The sequence below is a fragment of the Takifugu rubripes genome, chromosome 11 (genome assembly GCF_901000725.2).
Source record: "Takifugu rubripes chromosome 11, fTakRub1.2, whole genome shotgun sequence".
Classification (NCBI taxonomy): Eukaryota; Metazoa; Chordata; class Actinopteri; order Tetraodontiformes; family Tetraodontidae; genus Takifugu; species Takifugu rubripes.
Genome location: NC_042295.1, coordinates 11,222,018 through 11,240,207, shown reverse-complemented (window position 1 = coordinate 11,240,207; position 18,190 = coordinate 11,222,018). Strand labels below are relative to the sequence as shown.

At 45.8% G+C, this 18,190-nt stretch overlaps 2 protein-coding genes across 9 annotated transcripts in view; both read right to left on the bottom strand.

Annotated features, from left to right (window-relative positions):
• Nucleotides 1–817: 817 nt before the first annotated feature.
• The window catches only part of LOC105419284 (multidrug and toxin extrusion protein 1-like), a 32,541-nt gene continuing 15,168 nt past the window's right edge, over nucleotides 818–18,190 (bottom strand). The window contains exons 1-18 of one of the 6 annotated variants that reach the window (XM_029843613.1): nucleotides 5,084–5,122; nucleotides 4,599–4,667; nucleotides 3,735–3,836; nucleotides 3,579–3,647; nucleotides 3,360–3,508; nucleotides 3,244–3,286; nucleotides 3,106–3,150; nucleotides 2,899–2,996; nucleotides 2,725–2,822; nucleotides 2,533–2,646; nucleotides 2,388–2,455; nucleotides 2,204–2,312; nucleotides 2,042–2,117; nucleotides 1,899–1,968; nucleotides 1,678–1,810; nucleotides 1,507–1,601; nucleotides 1,404–1,437; nucleotides 818–1,260 (exon numbers count right to left, since the gene is read on the bottom strand). In XM_029843613.1, the coding sequence (XP_029699473.1) occupies nucleotides 1,079–1,260; nucleotides 1,404–1,437; nucleotides 1,507–1,601; nucleotides 1,678–1,810; nucleotides 1,899–1,968; nucleotides 2,042–2,117; nucleotides 2,204–2,312; nucleotides 2,388–2,455; nucleotides 2,533–2,646; nucleotides 2,725–2,822; nucleotides 2,899–2,996; nucleotides 3,106–3,150; nucleotides 3,244–3,286; nucleotides 3,360–3,508; nucleotides 3,579–3,647; nucleotides 3,735–3,836; nucleotides 4,599–4,667; nucleotides 5,084–5,110 (1,581 nt within the window). In that variant the 5' untranslated portion in view covers nucleotides 5,111–5,122 and the 3' untranslated portion in view covers nucleotides 818–1,078. Of the gene's footprint in view, nucleotides 1,261–1,403; nucleotides 1,438–1,506; nucleotides 1,602–1,677; nucleotides 1,811–1,898; nucleotides 1,969–2,041; nucleotides 2,118–2,203; nucleotides 2,313–2,387; nucleotides 2,456–2,532; nucleotides 2,647–2,724; nucleotides 2,823–2,898; nucleotides 2,997–3,105; nucleotides 3,151–3,243; nucleotides 3,287–3,359; nucleotides 3,509–3,578; nucleotides 3,648–3,734; nucleotides 3,837–4,385; nucleotides 4,573–4,598; nucleotides 4,668–5,083; nucleotides 5,123–5,689; nucleotides 6,162–6,287; nucleotides 6,322–6,389; nucleotides 6,485–6,557; nucleotides 6,691–6,778; nucleotides 6,849–6,921; nucleotides 6,998–7,083; nucleotides 7,193–7,267; nucleotides 7,336–7,414; nucleotides 7,529–7,613; nucleotides 7,712–7,787; nucleotides 7,886–7,994; nucleotides 8,040–8,132; nucleotides 8,176–8,248; nucleotides 8,398–8,467; nucleotides 8,537–8,623; nucleotides 8,726–9,934; nucleotides 10,212–18,190 lie in introns of those variants that run through there. The other 5 variants (XM_029843612.1, XM_029843611.1, XM_029843609.1 and 2 more) reach the window with 5 other exon arrangements.
• LOC101064077 (multidrug and toxin extrusion protein 1-like) lies at nucleotides 12,571–17,219 on the bottom strand. 3 transcript variants are annotated; one of them, XM_029843608.1, is made up of 17 exons: nucleotides 16,881–17,090; nucleotides 15,524–15,625; nucleotides 15,368–15,436; nucleotides 15,149–15,297; nucleotides 15,036–15,078; nucleotides 14,898–14,942; nucleotides 14,691–14,788; nucleotides 14,517–14,614; nucleotides 14,318–14,431; nucleotides 14,172–14,239; nucleotides 13,988–14,096; nucleotides 13,826–13,901; nucleotides 13,683–13,752; nucleotides 13,462–13,594; nucleotides 13,294–13,388; nucleotides 13,182–13,215; nucleotides 12,571–13,037 (listed from the first exon to the last, which is right to left on the bottom strand). In XM_029843608.1, the coding sequence occupies exons 1-17, from the start codon at nucleotides 17,007–17,009 to the stop codon at nucleotides 12,856–12,858; spliced, it is 1,614 nt and encodes a 537-aa protein (XP_029699468.1). In that variant the 5' UTR covers nucleotides 17,010–17,090; the 3' UTR covers nucleotides 12,571–12,855. The 3 variants fall into 3 exon arrangements, 2 of the variants coding, with proteins under 2 accessions (XP_029699468.1, XP_029699467.1); XM_029843607.1 differs by having other exon boundaries at nucleotides 13,988–14,239; nucleotides 16,881–17,093; XR_003889964.1 differs by lacking the exon at nucleotides 13,462–13,594 and having other exon boundaries at nucleotides 12,930–13,037; nucleotides 13,988–14,239; nucleotides 16,881–17,219.

Sequence of the window (18,190 nt, the reverse complement as noted above, 5' to 3'; positions counted from 1 at the left end):
TGCTGCGGTCCTTTTTAATTTAATTGCTTATTTTATGCCACTTTTGGGAAATTTTCTCTTTTTCAATGCCAAAAAAGTTTGTTTTAGATCTGAGAATCAAATCTTGTTTATTGTCAGCATGTGTGTCAACTTTAAAGCTCATCATTCACCTGGTCTTAGCTGGTAATTGGTGACATTTAAAGGTTTTGCAGTGCTGGAATTTTCATCTTTACTGTCCTTTCTACAAAAATAATTGTACTACCTCAGAAAAAAACGGAATATTGGGTTGACATACACATTCAGATCCTGAACTTGGCTTTGGCTGCCATCACAGCCTCCAGTCTTCTGCCACAAGGTCTCTGGTTGGGCCACTAGAGGACAGAGTTGTCTCTGGGACACTCCTGGTTTGTCAGAGGTCCTGAGGTTTTTATATTACCGACAAGACTATATGTGCATTGACTGCATATCTCTTTGTTTCAGTGTAAGTAAAAAGGCCTGACAACTGCGCCTGAAATGCCTGTTTCCACTGATAAAGGCAGGGAAATAGATACAGCAATGTAATGTGAAAGCAAAAGCACATAACCTAATTAACCAATGGCCAAAGTTTTCTCTCCTTTTTTCGTCCAGAATCAACACACTTTCCTGCCTCCTGCAGGCTCCAGACAATAAACGGATGTCTTGCTCCCTCTATAGGTCGGTGTGGGGAATCACAGGAGTGGAACCAACCGGCTGTTTAGTTCATGCTCCTTGCATGATTTGAATATAATTGATGATATTCTCTACATTCCAGAAATAATTTATGGAGAAATAACCGAGCCTGATGGTTACAATGTCTCAATTCCAACATGGCAGCTTTATTTAATTATTATAAAGTTTAACATCCATTCAACGAGTTACATTCAGGAACACAAATTGCCATGGTGGCATTGCAGTGACTCGGGGTGGACATATGACACTTGGCCACCACAGGGCTGATTCTGTGGTGGTGGACTCTCTCATGTCCTTGTCAGACGAGGAGACTGTTTTTTTTCCCATGTTGCCAGAGACCAAGATTTGGTGGGATGTGCCTCATTCGAGACCATCAAAGCACTCTCCATCTTCAGGTAATGAGGTTCATTATGATCAGGTTTAAAATGATCCCAAAAGCCAGGATGAAGAGCATTAAAGCCAGAACCAGGCCCCTCCGCAGGACCAGAGACCTGTGGGACATCTGCTCCCGGTTTGGCGTCATTGCTGCTTCTTCAGTCTCATCCAGATCCTGCGAGTCTTCAGAGTCATCCACTTTGGAAGTATAAACATCACTTTGAAGTAAAATTATAAACGGTGTGCTCTTTTTTTCTTTAAAACAAAGAAATAATTAATTTGTACTTTGTAAGTGACCCCTGATAAGCATGAAACAGCTTTAGTCGTTCAGATTTTCTTACTTGGTTCTGTGACGTTTCCCACTATGATCTGAGCCTGGAAGAAAGTGTCTTACTTTTAAATTCCATTAAAAAAAAAACATGTTCTCAATTTTCCCAAACTAACCTCTTCTGTAATTTTCTTCCAGTTCAGCCTCAACATATAGGACATCAGAAAGGAGGTCTGCAGGAACATGCAGGTGAGCAAACCTATCCACAACCCTGGAGGAGACGCAGAGGACGTTTGTGGGGGGAGTCGACTCGGGGACACAAGGGTTAAAAAAAAACAACATCTCACCGGTGATTCCCAACTTGGCTGCAAACATCAGTGACGTCCCCATGGGTAAACCAAGTCCGTAATATCCCAAAATGTTGCAAATGGCTCCAACTTTCTGTTTACCTGCTCCTCTCATGATGCCCCCAACGGTGGCCTGACCACACAAGCACCAGAGAGATGCTGTTGGCCTCGACGGAAACAACAAATATTCTAAAAATAACTGCCGTTATCTGGTCGCTCACCGATATGGCATCGAAGATGATAAAGGGAGGGTAAAAACCGACGACCTCAGCAACCCTTTTCCTGATTTGCCTGGGGGGAGGAAGAATGCTAAAACTCAGCCTTAATCGACTCCAGAGCGCACCGTCGGGGGGGCTGTACTCACTCGTCATTTGTAAACAAGTAAGCGATGTAGTCCTTGGAGGCCCCGATGACTGTCGCCAAACATATGGAGATTGAGACTGAGGCAGAAAGTAGGATAAAATGAAGAAATGAAGCTCCCGCACTGACGAACGAACCGCCATGGCCCATTGTGAAGCGCACCCACCAGCACACAGCGTGGCAGATTTCGCCGACAGCCTGGCCTGCTCAGTGTTTTTGGCCCCCAATGAGTTTCCCACTCGGATGTTGCCGGCAATGCTGAAACCTGAAGGAAACTGATGAGATTGGAGCGTTAAAGCCTGCCTGTTCCTGCCTGTGGCACAGGAAAAACTCGCACGAGGGAAAATTACCACGATGGCTATGTTGGCTAGTTGAAATATGACCGACTGAGCTCCAAGTTCCACCTCGTTTATGAGCCCTGTTGGTGATAAGAGGTGTCATTTCATGCAGGCATCTTTTTAAAAACACAAAGAGGACATGGGGGGAGGAGGGTACCTGCCAGAAAGCCCCCAATCTCATAGGTCCACGACTCGACGCACATCATGGCCATACTGGGGATGGCCAAGTTGATGTAGGAGCCCCAGTCCTGGAGGCAAGCTTTGGACCAGCCTGGGTGGGAGGGGGTCAATCAATCCAGACTTTGTGACTCATCATCACCCACATTCCCTGGTGAATCTGCATGCTCACCTGCCCAGGTGGCCTTGTGAAGACCCTTCCAAATAATGTAACAAAAGAGGATCGTCGCCAGCGAGGCGTGGGAGAGGGAATTGGCGATGGCGGAACCCCTGCAAAACACAATTTACCAAAGATCGGCCAGGTGAGTCGAACCGCGGTGCTGCGAGTGAACCTGCAGATACTCACTCCAAGCCCATGTTTAACAGGAATATGAAAATGTAGTTGAGGAGAGCGTTAAGGAGGTTCACCACAAGTCCTGTGATGACCTCAGGCCAAATGATGCCCTGAGAAAGGGAAACGCTGTTACTCTTGAAGCTGATGCACGGTATTAAAATCAGCAGCAGAGTATTTGCTCCTTGGTTGATCTATTTGCCCGTTAATAGTCCCAGTTACCTGGTTTTGCAGGTACTTTGTTTGCAAAGAATACATGAAATTAGCCTGGAGTAAAGATGGGGAAAAGAGCCGCAGTAAATCACCTGTAGGACAGTCCACACAGGGAATATCAGTACTCAGACATTTGACTGTACTCACAGGAAGCGCCGGCATGAAGATCTTCACGTACAACTGAGCCATCCTGAGGAGAACATCATCAACACAGGGGGGAAATGCATTTAAGAAAGAAAGGACGCGTTGCCGCGGCAACTGACCTGGCCACCTCCGGTTCTTGTTTGACCGCCAGCAGAATGACCTCTGTGTTGACGAGGATGGCCCAGCAGGGGCAACAGGCCAGCAGGAGGATGAGCACGCCCCGCTGCAGAATGGTGCCCACCCTCTGCACGTTACAGCTCCCAAACGTCTGAAACCACAGCGGTTCCATTGTTTCAGAAACCCGGGGAAGCTTTTTAGACTTCGGTTTGAAACCCTACCTGAGATATCAGCGTGTCGCAGGCCGACGACAGACCGAAGCCAACCGATATACCCGTGACATTGATTACCTGCCAATACAGAATAAAACCCGTACGTGCATAAACACAACCTGACAGAAAACACCAACTTATCCCTGGTGCCTTGGTTCTACTCACTGATATGGCCAAAGACACTGACGCCAGTTCCACCCTCCCCAGGTGGCCACAGAACACAGTGCTGACCAATCCCAATGACAAACTCATGAGCTGGCCAATCGTCTGTGGGGAGGTAAACAAGTTATCAGTCACAGGAGCAGATAGGGAGCAGTTTATTGGTTGTCCTGTTGCAATTTTCTAAGAACTGGCGCATTTGCTACATCATATTGATACCATAATGTCACTTTGTTGGTCAGTCTGCTGACTCATTCAGGCACATAGGCTCTGGAGAAGGCTCTCTGGTGACCTTTAGCGTTGCCAATGGTTACAAATGGTGACCCTGGTGCCCCTACTCCCAAACTAAGTTGACATCACCACCTCTAACATCATTTATGACTTTTGATTTTACAGCTGAATCATCCACAATCTTCATCAACACAAGCAAAGGTTGGCAAACGCCTCGGGACAGTCAGTTATGATAAATGTTCGAAGCGTTTTAATGTTAAAGGAGTACAAAAGCATGGGGGAGGGAAATGCCATCTCCTTTATCTGGCGTGTTGTGTTTTTAGATTTACGAGTTGATTGCACCCATAGCACTTTACAACTCCAACTCGTGTCACTGTCAGCAGGAAAGTCGAGGATTTCATGTTTGAATTTATCAATCTTACTCACGGCTGGTGCGGCCAGTCTGAACATTTCTTTGAATTCTTGCTTGAAACCAACCGGCAGAAAGTTTCGCATCAGCTTTATGAGAAAACAGTCCTTCCACGAAGGAGGTAAGACGTCGGTAGAAGTCGCCATCGGTTAAACGTCGGGTTCCGTGTCCAGCTGACGACTTCAAGCTCAACCTCGGACTGAGAATGATCAGACAGAATCACCTCTTACCTTTAAAAGAGTCACGTGTAGCGGCGGGGCGTCATTCACAGTTGGAGTTTTTGTCACACTCAATTCGTTCTTCTCTCCGAAGTTGCGGTTCAGTTTGAGTTGTCATCCAACCAGCAGATGGCGACAATTTGCATCAAATAATTATAGACATCGCCTGAACCACGTTCTTCACGACAAATTCTTTAAAATCAAACACGGAAGACTTTAACTTAATACTACCAAGTTAAACTGAGGCTTGGTACATTGTGTCTTGCTATATATAGATTTTTATTTCATCTTAAGCACAATGTCACTTTTAAAATGGTAAGGACTATACTATAACCTATGGGGTTCTCTATATTTTTCCTACTGATTAAAGCAATTATAAAGACTGAGGTTGGAGCTTTCTTGTCCATCGAAAACTTCTGCCCACAGTTCTGAACTAACAGTGCATTAACATATGAAAATGTGTTGCATAACAGGCTTTAAAAGGGAAGCAAGCTCACCCCATGTTGCAGCAATCTGAGCATCATCAATGTTGGCTGTAAGGAAATACATTAAATCTGATCACTTTACAGCACACACAGCAACATGTTCTTGCTTTGTTGGGATGGCGGTCAGTCCGGTTCAAGTCAGGTCTCTGGTTGGGCCACTAGAGGACAGAGTTGTCTCTGGGACACTCCTGGTTTGTCAGAGGTCCTGAGGTTTTTATATTACCGACAAGACTATATGTGCATTGACTGCATATCTCTTTGTTTCAGTGCAAGTAAAAAGGCCTGACAACTGCGCCTGAAATGCCTGTTTCCACTGATAAAGGCAGGGAAATAGATACAGCAATGTAATGTGAAAGCAAAAGCACATAACCTAATTAACCAATGGCCAAAGTTTTCCCTCCTTTTTTCGTCCAGAATCAACACACTTTCCTGCCTCCTGCAGGCTCCAGACAATAAACGGATGTCTTGCTCCCTCTATAGGTCGGTGTGTGGAATCACAGGAGTGGAACCAACCAGCTGTTTAGTTTATGCCCCTTGTATAATGCATGATTTGAATGTAATTGATGATATTCTCTACATTCCAGAGATAATTTATGGCAAAATAACCGAGCCCAATGGTTACAATGTCTCAATTCCAACATGGCAGCTTTATTTAATTATTATTAAGTTTCGTATCCATTCAACGAGTTACATTCGGGAACACAAATTGCCATGGTGGCATTGCAGTGACTCGGAGTGGACATATGACACTTGGCCACCACAGGGCTGATTCTGTGGTGGTGGACTCTCTCATGTCCTTGTCAGACGAGGAGACTGTTTTTTTTCCCATGTTGCCAGAGACCAAGATTTGGTGGGATGTGCCTCATTCGAGACCATCAAAGCACTCTCCATCTTCAGGTAATGAGGTTCATTATGATCAGGTTTAAAATGATCCCAAAAGCCAGGATGAAGAGCATTAAAGCCAGAACCAGGCCCCTCCGCAGGAACAGAGACCTGTGTGACATCTGCTCCCGGTTTGGCATCAATGCTGCTTCTTCAGTCTCATCCAGATCCTGCGAGTCTTCAGAGTCATCCACTTTGGATGACATCACTTTTTTGAAGCAAAATTATAAATATTGTGAGCTTTTTTTATTTAAAACAAAGATATAATTAATTTGTACTTTGTAAGTGACCCCTGATAAGCATGAAACAGCTTTCGTCGTTCAGATTTTCTTACTTGGTTCTGTGACGTTACCCACTCTGATCTGAGTCTGGAAGAAAGTGTCTTACTTTTAAATTCCATTTAAAAAAAACCTGTTCTCAATTTTCCCAAACTAACCTCTTCTGTAATTTTCTTCCAGTTCAGCCTCAACATATAGGACATCAGAAAGGAGGTCTGCAGGAACATGCAGGTGAGCAAACCTATCCACAACCCTGGAGGAGACGCAGAGGACGTTTGTGGGGGGAGTCGACTCGGGGACACAAAGGTTAAAAAAACCCATCTCACCGGTGATTCCCAACTTGGCTGCAAACATCAGTGACGTCCCCATGGGTAAACCAAGTCCATAATATCCCAAAATGTTGCAAATGGCTCCAACTTTCTGTTTACCTGCTCCTCTCATGATGCCCCCAACGGTGGCCTGACCACACAAGCACCAGAGAGATGCTGTTGGCCTCGACGGAAACAACAAATATTCTAACAATAACTGCCGTTATCTGGTCGCTCACCGATATGGCATCGAAGATGATAAAGGGAGGGTAAAAACCGACGACCTCAGCAACCCTTTTCCTGATTTGCCTGGGGGGAGGAAGAATGCTAAAACTCAGCTTTAATCGACTCCAGAGCGCACCGTCGGGGGGGCTGTACTCACTCGTCATTTGTAAACAAGTAAGCGATGTAGTCCTTGGAGGCCCCGATGACTGTCGCCAAACATATGGAGATTGAGACTGAGGCAGAAAGTAGGATAAAATGAAGAAAGGAAGCTCCCGCACTGACGAACGAACCGCCATGGCCCATTGTGAAGCGCACCCACCAGCACACAGCGTGGCAGATTTCGCCGACAGCCTGGCCTGCTCAGTGTTTTTGGCCCCCAATGAGTTTCCCACTCGGATGTTGCCGGCAATGCTGAAACCTGAAGGAAACTGATGAGATTGGAGCGTTAAAGTCTGCCTGTTCCTGCCTGTGGCGCAGGAAAAACTCGCACGAGGGAAAATTACCACGATGGCTATGTTGGATAGTTGAAATATGACCGACTGAGCTCCAAGTTCCACCTCGTTTATGATCCCTGTTGGTGATAAGAGAGGCGTCATTTCATGCAGGCATCTTTTTAAAAACACAAAGAGGACATGGGGGGAGGAGGGTACCTGCCAGAAAGCCCCCAATCTCAAGGGTCCACCACTCGATGCAGATCATGGCCATACTGGGGATGGCCAAGTTGACGTAGGAGCCCCAGTCCTGGAGGCAAGCTTTGGACCAGCCTGGGTGGGAGGGGGTCAATCAATCCAGACTTTGTGACTCTTCAGTCATCATCACCCACAATCCCTGGTGAATCTGCATGCTCACCTGCCCAGGTGGCCTTGTGAAGACCCTTCCAAATAATGTAACAATAGAGGATCGTCGCCAGCGAGGCCTGGGAGAGGGAATTGGCGATGGCGGAACCCCTGCAAAACACAATTTACCAAAGATCGGCCAGGTGAGTCGAACCGCGGTGCTGCGAGTGAACCTGCAGATACTCACGCCAAGCCCATGTTTAACAGGAATATGAAAATGTAGTTGAGGAGAGCATTGATGAGGTTCACCACAAGTCCTGTGATGACCTCAGGCCAAATGATGCCCTGAGAAAGGGAAACGCTGTTACTCTTGAAGCTGATGCACGGTATTAAAATCAACAGCAGAGTATTTGCTCCTTGGTTGATCTATTTGCCCGTTAATAGTCCCAGTTACCTGGTTTTGCAGATACTTTGTTTGCAAAGAATACATGAAAGTAGCCTGGAGTAAAGATGGGGAAAAGAGCCGCAGTAAATCACCTGTAGGACAGTCCACACAGGGAATATCAGTACTCAGACATTTGACTGTACTCACAGGAAGCGCCGGCATGAAGATCTTCACGTACAACTGAGCCATCCTGAGGAGAACATCATCAACACAGGGGGGAAATGCATTTAAGAAAGAAAGGACACGTTGCCGCGGCAACTGACCTGGCCACCTCCGGTTCTTGTTGGACCGCCAGCAGAATGACCTCTGTGTTGACGAGGATGGCCCAGCAGGGGCAACAGGCCAGCAGGAGGATGAGCACGCCCCGCTGCAGAATGGTGCCCACCCTCTGCACGTTACAGCTCCCAAACGTCTGAAACCACAGCGGTTCCATTGTTTCAGAAACCCGGGGAAGCTTTTTAGACTTCGGTTTGAAACCCTACCTGAGATATCAGCGTGTCGCAGGCCGACGACAGACCGAAGCCAACCGATATACCCGTGACATTGATTACCTGCCAATACAGAATAAAACCCGTACGTGCATAAACACAACCTGACAGAAAACACCAACTTATCCCTGGTGCCTTGGTTCTGCTCACTGATATGGCCAAAGACACCGACGCCAGTTCCACCCTCCCCAGGTGGCCACAGAACACGGTGCTGACCAATCCCAATGACAAACTCATGAGCTCGGCAATAGTCTGTGGGGAGGCGAACAAGTTATCAGTCACAGGAGCAGATAGGGAGCAGTTTATTGGTTGTCCTGTTGCAATTTTCTAAGAACTGGCGCATTTGCTACATCATATTGATACCATAATGTCACTTTGTTGGTCAGTCTGCTGACTCATTCAGGCACATAGGCTCTGGAGAAGGCTCTCTGGTGACCTTTAGCGTTGCCAATGGTTACCAATGGTGACCCTGGTGCCCCTACTCCCAAACTAAGTTGACATCACCACCTCTAACATCATTTATGACTTTTGATTTTACAGCTGAATCCACCACAATTTTAATCGACACACACAAAGGTAGGCAAACGCCTTGGGACAGTCAGTTATAATAACTGTTCCGTGGGTTTTAATGTTAAAGTAGTACAAATATGTACCAAAGCATGGGGGAGGGAAATGCCATCTCCTTTATCTGGCGTGTTGTGTTTTTAGATTTACGAGTTGATCACACCCATAGCACATTACACCTCAGTGACTTACCAAAAAAAGAAAAAAGAAAGTGTACATGAATAAATCATGGTGCATACATGAATAAATCATGGTATGTACATGTGTAAATCATGGTATGTACATGTGTAAATCATGCAGTCAGCATGATCCAGTCCTAACTGGGTTGCATGTCATGTGCCAGTTTTTGTTCCTCAGCATATCACGAATGTGAACTTTACAGAAATAGTTGTTATACACCATGACTTTCTGCAGTCTTTTATGCATGTGAGAGAACTATTCCTGCTGATCGCATAATAAAGTGCAGAGAAGTCAGCAGGTGATTCAGGCAGCACTCTGCCTCAACTCCAGGGTGCGTACGCAAGCTTGAAGAACCAGAACTTAAAGTTTGAAAAATAACAGAATTTTTTTACTGTTGGTCAAAATTAAATTTGTGCTGCACACATCTCTGCACTTTAATTTGTTTACAGTATATGTGAATTTCTTGAAACACAAGATTCATAGCTATAAAATAAAGTTCTTTATTGTACAAATATGTTCCTGTGTGTTTGTGTTGGTTTGTGAGTGTAATTGAAAGAGGAATGCTGATGGGATATGAAGCATTATCAGTAGTTGTATGCTGTTGGAAGAATGGTGAAATAAGATGCTTTTTTCAGTTCTTGTATTACACCTTCAACTCGTGTCACTGTCAGCAGGAAAGTCGAGGGTTTCATGTTTGAATTTATCAATCTTACTCACGGCTGGTGCGGCCAGTCTGAACAGTTCTTTGAATTCTTGCTTGAAACCAACCAGCAGAAAGTTGCGCATCAACTTGATGAGAAAACAGTCCTTCCACGAAGGAGGTAAGGCGGCGGTAGACGTCGCCATCGGTTAAACGTCGGGTTCCGTGTCCAGCTGGCGAATTCAAGCTCAACATCGGACTGAGAATGAACAGACGGAATCACCTCTTATCTTAAAAAGAGTCACGTGTAGCGGCGGGGCGTCATTCACAGCTGGAGTTTTTGCCACACTCAATTTATTCTTTTCTACTCAATTGCGGTCAGTTTGAGTTGTCATCCAACCAGCAGATGGCGACATTTCGCATCAAATAATTATCACCGTCGTCAGAACCACGTTCTTCGCGACAAATTCTTTAAAATCAAACACGGAGGGCTTTAACGTAATACTACCAAGTTAAACTGAGGCTTGGTACATTGTGTCTTGCTATATATAGATTTGTATTTCATCTTAGTGTAACAGGGCCTTTGTGTCATAATATGTTATGGGGCTTTTAATTACACAAAATATGGTCTATACAGAATTTCCGGTGTCCTGCATTTCTTCTTCTGTGGTGTCCCCTATAAAAGTGATGGTGATCCTTCCGCCTCTCCCCTTTTGCAATACAGTGATCCCTCGTTTATCGCGGGAGTTACGTTCCAAAAGTAACACGCGAAAAGTGAAATCCGCGAAGTAGCAACTTTATTTTTTTAAATTATTTTACAATGCAATACTGAACAGTAGAATGAAACCAAACATCAAAACCTGTTTTAAAGACCAAACTTTGTTTAAAACAATAATTTTAATATAGTAATACTGTACAAGATTGGAAACATTGTCACTCGCGTATTTCACGGTCCCAGCTGTGCCTCTTCGTCCTGACTCCGCTCCGCTGTAGCGTCTGTTTCTACGGAAGGCGCAGGAGTCTTTCTCCGAGAGAAGAACATTGTTATAGGCAGTTGTTGGCGCTCTTTCTTTTTCTGGGCAAGAAGATTTTTATAAACGGATATGCCACCTTCAATTATATTTGAGAACTGCAATGAACGACTCATCAAAGGGTCCCATTCTTGTGCCGTGCGCTGAAGTTCAGTGGCCATTCTCCCCATGGTTGCTAAGCGACCAAGTGCAAACGTAAAGTTGGCAGAATGTACAGAAACGAAAACTGTTGACAAGTGAAAAATCAATACAGTACAGCGTCAATATTTTATTTCTAGACAACAGTAAAGCCCCTGAGCCAATCAGGATTCAGAGGCACTGTAAAAAAAAAAAAAAAATCCGCGAAGCAGCGAAGCCGCGAAAGATGAACCGCGATATAGCGAGAGATCACTGTATACTCTTGTGGGAGAGGTGGGTGTCTCATTTTCCATCACATCAATTCGGATTAGTTACGTTTGGTCCTCTGTTCATACATTTATGTATTCTAATTGATTGTTTAATGTGTTTGTTTATTCATGTTATAAATACAGTAGAACATACCAGCACTTAAATATGAAGTTTAAACAGTTTCGACCGTTAGCTTACTTGCCATGACGAGTTTCGCTAATGTACGTCTTCCCGCCTTGTGTGTGTCTAGGAACTGAAGCGGGCTGTTAACTGTTTATTCGTATTTTTATTTGTTGCTGCAAGGTAAGTAACTAGTTGTATTGTGCCCCTTTTGCAATATACTCTTGTGGGAGAGGAACTGAAGCGGGCTGTGAACTGTTTATTCGTATTTTTATTTGTTGCTGTCAGAATAAAAAGAGAATCCTGGACACAAGAGTCTCATTAAAACACAACGCAGAGTTCCACCAGTTACATTAAGCACAATGTCACTTTTAAAATAGTAAAGACTATACCATAACCTATGGGGTTCTCTATATTTTTCCTACTGATTAAAGCAATTATAAAGACTGAGGTTGGAGCTTTCTTGTCCATCGAAAACTTCTGCCCACAGTTCTGAACTAACAGTGCATTAACATATGAAAATGTGTTGCATAACAGGCTTTAAAAGAGAAGCAAGCTCACCCCATGTTGCAGCAATCTGAGCATCATCAATGTTGGCTGTAAGGAAATACATTAAATCTGATCACTTTACAGCACACACAGCAACATGTTCTTGCTTTGTTGGGATGGCGGTCAGTCCGGTTCAAGTCAGGTCTCTGGTTGGGCCACTAGAGGACAGAGTTGTCTCTGGGACACTCCTGGTTTGTCAGAGGTCCTGAGGTTTTTATATTACCGACAAGACTATATGTGCATTGACTGCATATCTCTTTGTTTCAGTGCAAGTAAAAAGGCCTGACAACTGCGCCTGAAATGCCTGTTTCCACTGATAAAGGCAGGGAAATAGATACAGCAATGTAATGTGAAAGCAAAAGCACATCACCCAATTTCCCAATGGCCAATGTTTTCCCTCCTTTTTTCGTCCAGAATCAACACACTTTCCTGCCTCCTGCAGGCTCCAGACAATAAACGGATGTCTTGCTCCCTCTATAGGTCGGTGTGTGGAATCACAGGAGTGGAACCAACCAGCTGTTTAGTTTATGCTCCTTGTATGATGCATGATTTGAATGTAATTGATGATATTCTCTATATTCCAGAGACAATTTATGGCAAAATAACCGAGCCCAATGGTTACAATGTCTCAATTCCAACATGGCAGCTTTATTTAATTATTATAAAGTTTAACATCCATTCACATACATTCGGGAACACAAATTGCCGGGAACACAAATTGCCATGGTGGCATTGCAGTGACTCGGAGTGGACATATGACACTTGGCCACCACAGGGCTGATTCTGTGGTGGTGGACTCTCTCATGTCCTTGTCAGATGAGTAGATGAGTTTTTGTTATTTTCTCATCTTGCCAGACTCCAAGATTTGGTGGGATGTGCCTCATTCGAGACCATCAAAGCACTCTCCATCTTCAGGTAATGAGTTTCATTATGGTCAGGTTTAAAACGATCCCAAAAGCCAGGATTAAGAGCATTAAAGCCAGAACCAGGCCCCTCCGCAGGACCAGAGACCTGTGGGACATCTGCTCCCGGTTTGGCATCAATGCTGCTTCTTCAGTCTCATCCAGATCCTGCGAGTCTTCAGAGTCATCCACTTTAAATGACATCACGTTTTGGAAGAAAAATTATATATATTGTGAGCTTTTTTTAAAAAAAAAAACAAAGATATAATTCATTTGTACTTTGTAAGTGACCCCTGATAAGCATGAAACAGCTTTAGTCGTTCAGATTTTCTTACTTGGTTCTGTGACGTTTCCCACTCTGATCTGAGCCTGGAAGAAAGTGTCTTACTTTTAAATTCCATAAAAAAAACCAAAAAAAAACCATATTCTCAATTTTCCCAAACTAACCTCTTTTGTAATTTTCTTCCAGTTCAGCCTCAACATATAGGACATCAGAAAGGAGGTCTGCAGGAACATGCAGGTGAGCAAACCTATCCACAACCCTGGAGGAGACGCAGAGGACGTTTGTGGGGGGAGTCGACTCGGGGACACGAGGGTTAAAAAAACCCATCTCACCCGTGATTCCCAACTTGGCTGCAAACATCAGTGACGTCCCCATGGGTAAACCAAGTCCGTAATATCCCAAAATGTTGCAAATGGCTCCAACTTTCTGTTTACCTGCTCCTCTCATGATGCCCCCAACGGTGGTCTGGCCACACAAGCACCAGAGAGATGCTGTTGGCCTCGATGGAAACAACAAATATTCTAACAATAACTGCAGTTATCTGGTCGCTCACCGATATGGCATCGAAGATGATAAAGGGAGGGTAAAAACTGGCGACCTCAGCAACCCTTTTCCTGATTTGCCTGGGGAAAGGAAGAATGCTAAAACTCATCTTTAATCGTCTCCAGAGCGCACCGTCGGGGGTGCTGTACTCACTCGTCATTTGTAAACAAGTAAGCGATGTAGTCCTTGGAGGCCCCGATGACTGTCGCCAAACATATGGAGATTGAGACTGAGGCAGAAAGTAGAATAAAATGAAGAAAGGAAGCTCCCGCACTGACGAACGAACCGCCATGGCCCATTGTGAAGCGCACCCACCAGCACACAGCGTGGCAGATTTCGCCGACAGCCTGGCCTGCTCAGTGTTTTTGGCCCCCAATGAGTTTCCCACTCGGATGTTGCCGGCAATGCTGAAACCTAAAGGAAACTGATGCGATTGGTGCGTTAAAGCCTGCCTGTTACTGCCTGTGGCGCAGGAAAAACTCGCACGAGGGGAAATTACCACGATGGCTATGTTGGCTAGTTGAAATATGACCGACTGAGCTCCAAGTTCCACCTCATTTATGATCCCTGTTGGTGATAAGAGAGGCGTCATTTCAGGCAGGCATCTTTTTAAAAACACAGAGGACATGGGGGGAGGGGGGGTACCTGCCAGAAAGCCCCCAATCTCATAGGTCCACATCTCGATGCACATCATGGCCATACTGGGGATGGCCAAGTTGGTGTAGGAGCCCCAGTCCTGGAGGCAAGCTTTGGACCAGCCTGGGTGGGAGGGGGTCAATCAATCCAGACTTTGTGACTCTTTAATCATCATCACCCACAATCCCTGGTGAATCTGCATGCTCACCTGCCCAGGTGGCCTTGTGAAGACCCTTCCAAATAATGTAACAATAGAGGATCGTAGCCAGCGAGGCCTGGGAGAGGGCGTTGGCGATGGCGGAACCCCTGCAAAACAGAATTTACCAAAGATCGGCCAGGTGAGTCGAACCGCGGTGCTGCGAGTGAACCTGCAGATACTCACGCCAAGCCCATGTTTAACTGGAATATGAAAATGTAGTTGAGGAGAGCGTTAAGGAGGTTCACCACAAGTCCTGTGATGACCTCAGGCCAAATGATGCCCTGAGAAAGGGAAACGCTGTTACTCTTGAAGCTGATGCACGGTATTAAAATCAACAGCAGAGTATTTGCTCCTTGGTTGATCTATTTGCCCGTTAATAGTCCCAGTTACCTGGTTTTGCAGGTACTTTGTTTGCAAAGAATACATGAAATTAGCCTGGAGTAAAGATGGGGAAAAGAGCCGCAGTAAATCACCTGTAGGACAGTCCACACAGGGAATATCAGTACTCAGACATTTGACTGTACTCACAGGAAGCGCCGGCATGAAGATCTTCACGTACAACTGAGCCATCCTGAGGAGAACATCATCAACACGGGGAAATGCATTTAAGAAAGAAAGGACGCGTTGCCGCGGCAACTGACCTGGCCACCTCCGGTTCTTGTTGGACCGCCAGCAGAATGACCTCTGTGTTGACGAGGATGGCCCAGCAGGGGCAACAGGCCAGCAGGAGGATGAGCACGCCCCGCTGCAGAATGGTGCCCACCCTCTGCACGTTACAGCTCCCAAACGTCTGAAACCACAGCGGTTCCATTGTTTCAGAAACCCGGGGAAGCTTTTTAGACTTCGGTTTGAAACCCTACCTGAGATATCAGCGTGTCGCAGGCCGACGACAGACCGAAGCCAACCGATATACCCGTGACATTGATTACCTGCCAATACAGAATAAAACCCGTACGTGCATAAACACAACCTGACAGAAAACACCAACTTATCCCTGGTGCCTTGGTTCTACTCACTGATATGGCCAAAGACACCGACGCCAGTTCCACCCTCCCCAGGTGGCCACAGAACACGGTGCTGACCAATCCCAATGACAAACTCATGAGCTGGCCAATCGTCTGTGGGGAGGTAAACAAGTTATCAGTCACAGGAGCAGATAGGGAGCAGTTTATTGGTTGTCCTGTTGCAATTCTCTACGAACTGGCGTATTTGCTACATCATATTGATACCATAATGTCACTTTGTTGGTCAGTCTGCTGACTCATTCAGGCACATAGGCTCTGGAGAAGGCTCTCTGGTGACCTTTAGCGTTGCCAATGGTTACCAATGGTGACCCTGGTGCCCTTACTCCCAAACTAAGTTGACATCACCACCTCTAACATCATTTATGACTTTTGATTTTACAGCTGAATCCACCACAATCTTTATCAACACAAGCAAAGGTTGGCAAACGCCTCGGGACAGTAATTTATAATAACTGTTCCGTGCGTTTTAATGTTAAAGTAGTACAAATATGTACCAAAGCATGGGGGAGGGAAATGCCATCTCCTTTATCTGGCGTGTTGTGTTTTTAGATTTACGAGTTGATCACACCCATAGCACATTACACCTTTCTGCCTTTCTACATTTCTGCCATTTTATTGAGTAAAAAATGCCGAATTTGAGTTTTTCCGATCACATCCAGGGCAGAAACCCCGGGTGAGTCGGGCAAATTGTGCCTCATGTCTGCCTGCATGATCCAATCCTAACTGGGTTGCATGACGTGTGCCAGTTTTTGTTCCTCAGCATATCGCGAATGTGAACTTTACAGAAATAGTTGTTATACACCATGACTTTCTGCAGTCTTTTATGCATGTGTGAGAACTATTCCTGCTGATCGCATAATAAAGTGCAGAGAAGTCAGCAGGTGATTCAGGCAGCACTCTGCCTCAACTCAAGGGGGCGTACGCAAGCTTGAAGCACCAGAACTTAAAGTTTGAAAAATAACTTTTTTTTACTGTTGGTCAAAATTAAATTTGTGCTGCACACATCTCTGCACTTTAATTTGTTTACATTATATATGAATTTCTTGAAACACAAGATGGATGCTCTATTCATAGCTATAAAATAAAGTTCTTTATTGGACAAATATGTTCCTGTGTATATGTTTGTGTTGGTTTGTGAGTGTAATTGAAAGAATGCTGATGGGATATGAAGCAGTATCAGTAGTTTTATGCATTTGGAAAAATGGTGAAATAAGATGCTTTTTTCAGTTCTTACAATCGTAAATCTGACTCTTGAGGACTCTTGCCTCACCAGCCATGAACCTCACCGCACGTCACTGTCAGCAGAAAAGTCGAGGATTTCATGTTTGAATTTATCAATCTTACTCACGGCTGGTGCGGCCAGTCTGAACATTTCTTTGAATTCTTGCTTGAAACCAACCGGCAGAAAGTTGCGCATCAGCTTTATGAGAAAACAGTCCTTCCACGGAGGAGGTAAGGCGGTGGAATAAGTCGCCATCGGTTAAACGTCGGGTTCCGTGTCCAGCTGGCAACTTCAAGCTCAACCTCGGACTGAGAATGAACAGACGGAATCACCTCTTACCTTTAAAAGAGTCACGTGGGGCGGCGGGGCGTAATTCACAGCTGGAGTTTTTGTCACACTCAATTCGTTCTTCTCTCCGAAGTTGCGGTTCAGTGTAAGTTGTCATCCAACCAGCAGATGGGGACAATTCGCATCAAATAATTATCACCGTCGTCAAAATTACGTTCTTCGCGACAAATTCTTTAAAATCAAACACGGAAGACTTTAACTTAATACTACCGTGTTAACCCCTCCTGGGCTACCACCTTATCGTGGTGGAGAGGTTTGCGTGTCCCAATGATCCTAGGAGCTCCGTTGTCTGGGGCTTTATGCCTCTGATAGGGCCACCCATGGCAATCCGGTCCTAGGTGAGGGACCAGACAAAGCGTAGCCCAGGACCCCCTAATGACGAGAAGCAATATTGGTTCCAAGTTTCCCTTGCCTGGATGCAGGTCACTGGGGCCCCCTCCTGGAGCCAGGCCTGGGGGCGGGGCACGTTGGCGAGCACCTGGTGGCCGGACCTCTGCCCATGGAGTCCGAAGAGGCAACATGGGACGCTCTTCCTGTGGGCTCACCACCTGCAAGAGGGGCCAAGGGAGGCGGGTGCATTGTGTGTTGGGTAGCGGCCGAAGGCAGGGACCTTGGCGGTCTGATCCCCGGCTGCAGAAACTGGCTCTAGGGACATGGAATGTCACCTCTCTGATGGGAAAGGAGCCTAAGCTGGTGCGTGAGGTTGAGAAGTTCCGACTAGATATAGTTGGCCTCACCTCGACGCACAGCAAGGGCTCTGGGACCAGTCTTCTTGGGAGGGGTTGGACTCTCTACCACTCTGGAGTTGCCGATGGTGAGGCGACGGGCAGGGGTGGCAATTCTTGTTGCTTCCCAGCTCAGTGCCTGTATGTTGGAGTTTACCCCAGTGGATGAGAGGGTAGCCTCCCTTCGCCTTCGGGTGGGGGGACGGATCCTGACTGTTGTTTGGGCCTATGGCAGTGAGGGAAGAATGGAGCAGGAGATCGACAGGCGGATTGGTGCGGCGTCTACAGTAATGCGGACTCTGCACTGGTCTGTTGTGGTGAATAGAGAGCTTCGCCAAAAGGCGAAGCTCTCGATTTACCGGT

What these genes read in the sequence shown, in the direction of transcription:
- LOC101064077 (XM_029843607.1), bottom strand. Translation starts at nt 17,009, where the DNA reads ATGGCGACTTATTCCACCGCCTTACCTCCTCCGTGGAAGGACTGTTTT. An exon ending in TACTTGTTTACAAATGACGA is followed by an intron (nt 13,753 to 13,825) that starts GTGAGTACAGCA and finishes TCCTTTCCCCAG; the next exon opens with GCAAATCAGGAAAAGGGTTG. An exon ending in GGAAGAAAATTACAAAAGAG is followed by an intron (nt 13,216 to 13,293) that starts GTTAGTTTGGGA and finishes ACTTTCTTCCAG; the next exon opens with GCTCAGATCAGAGTGGGAAA.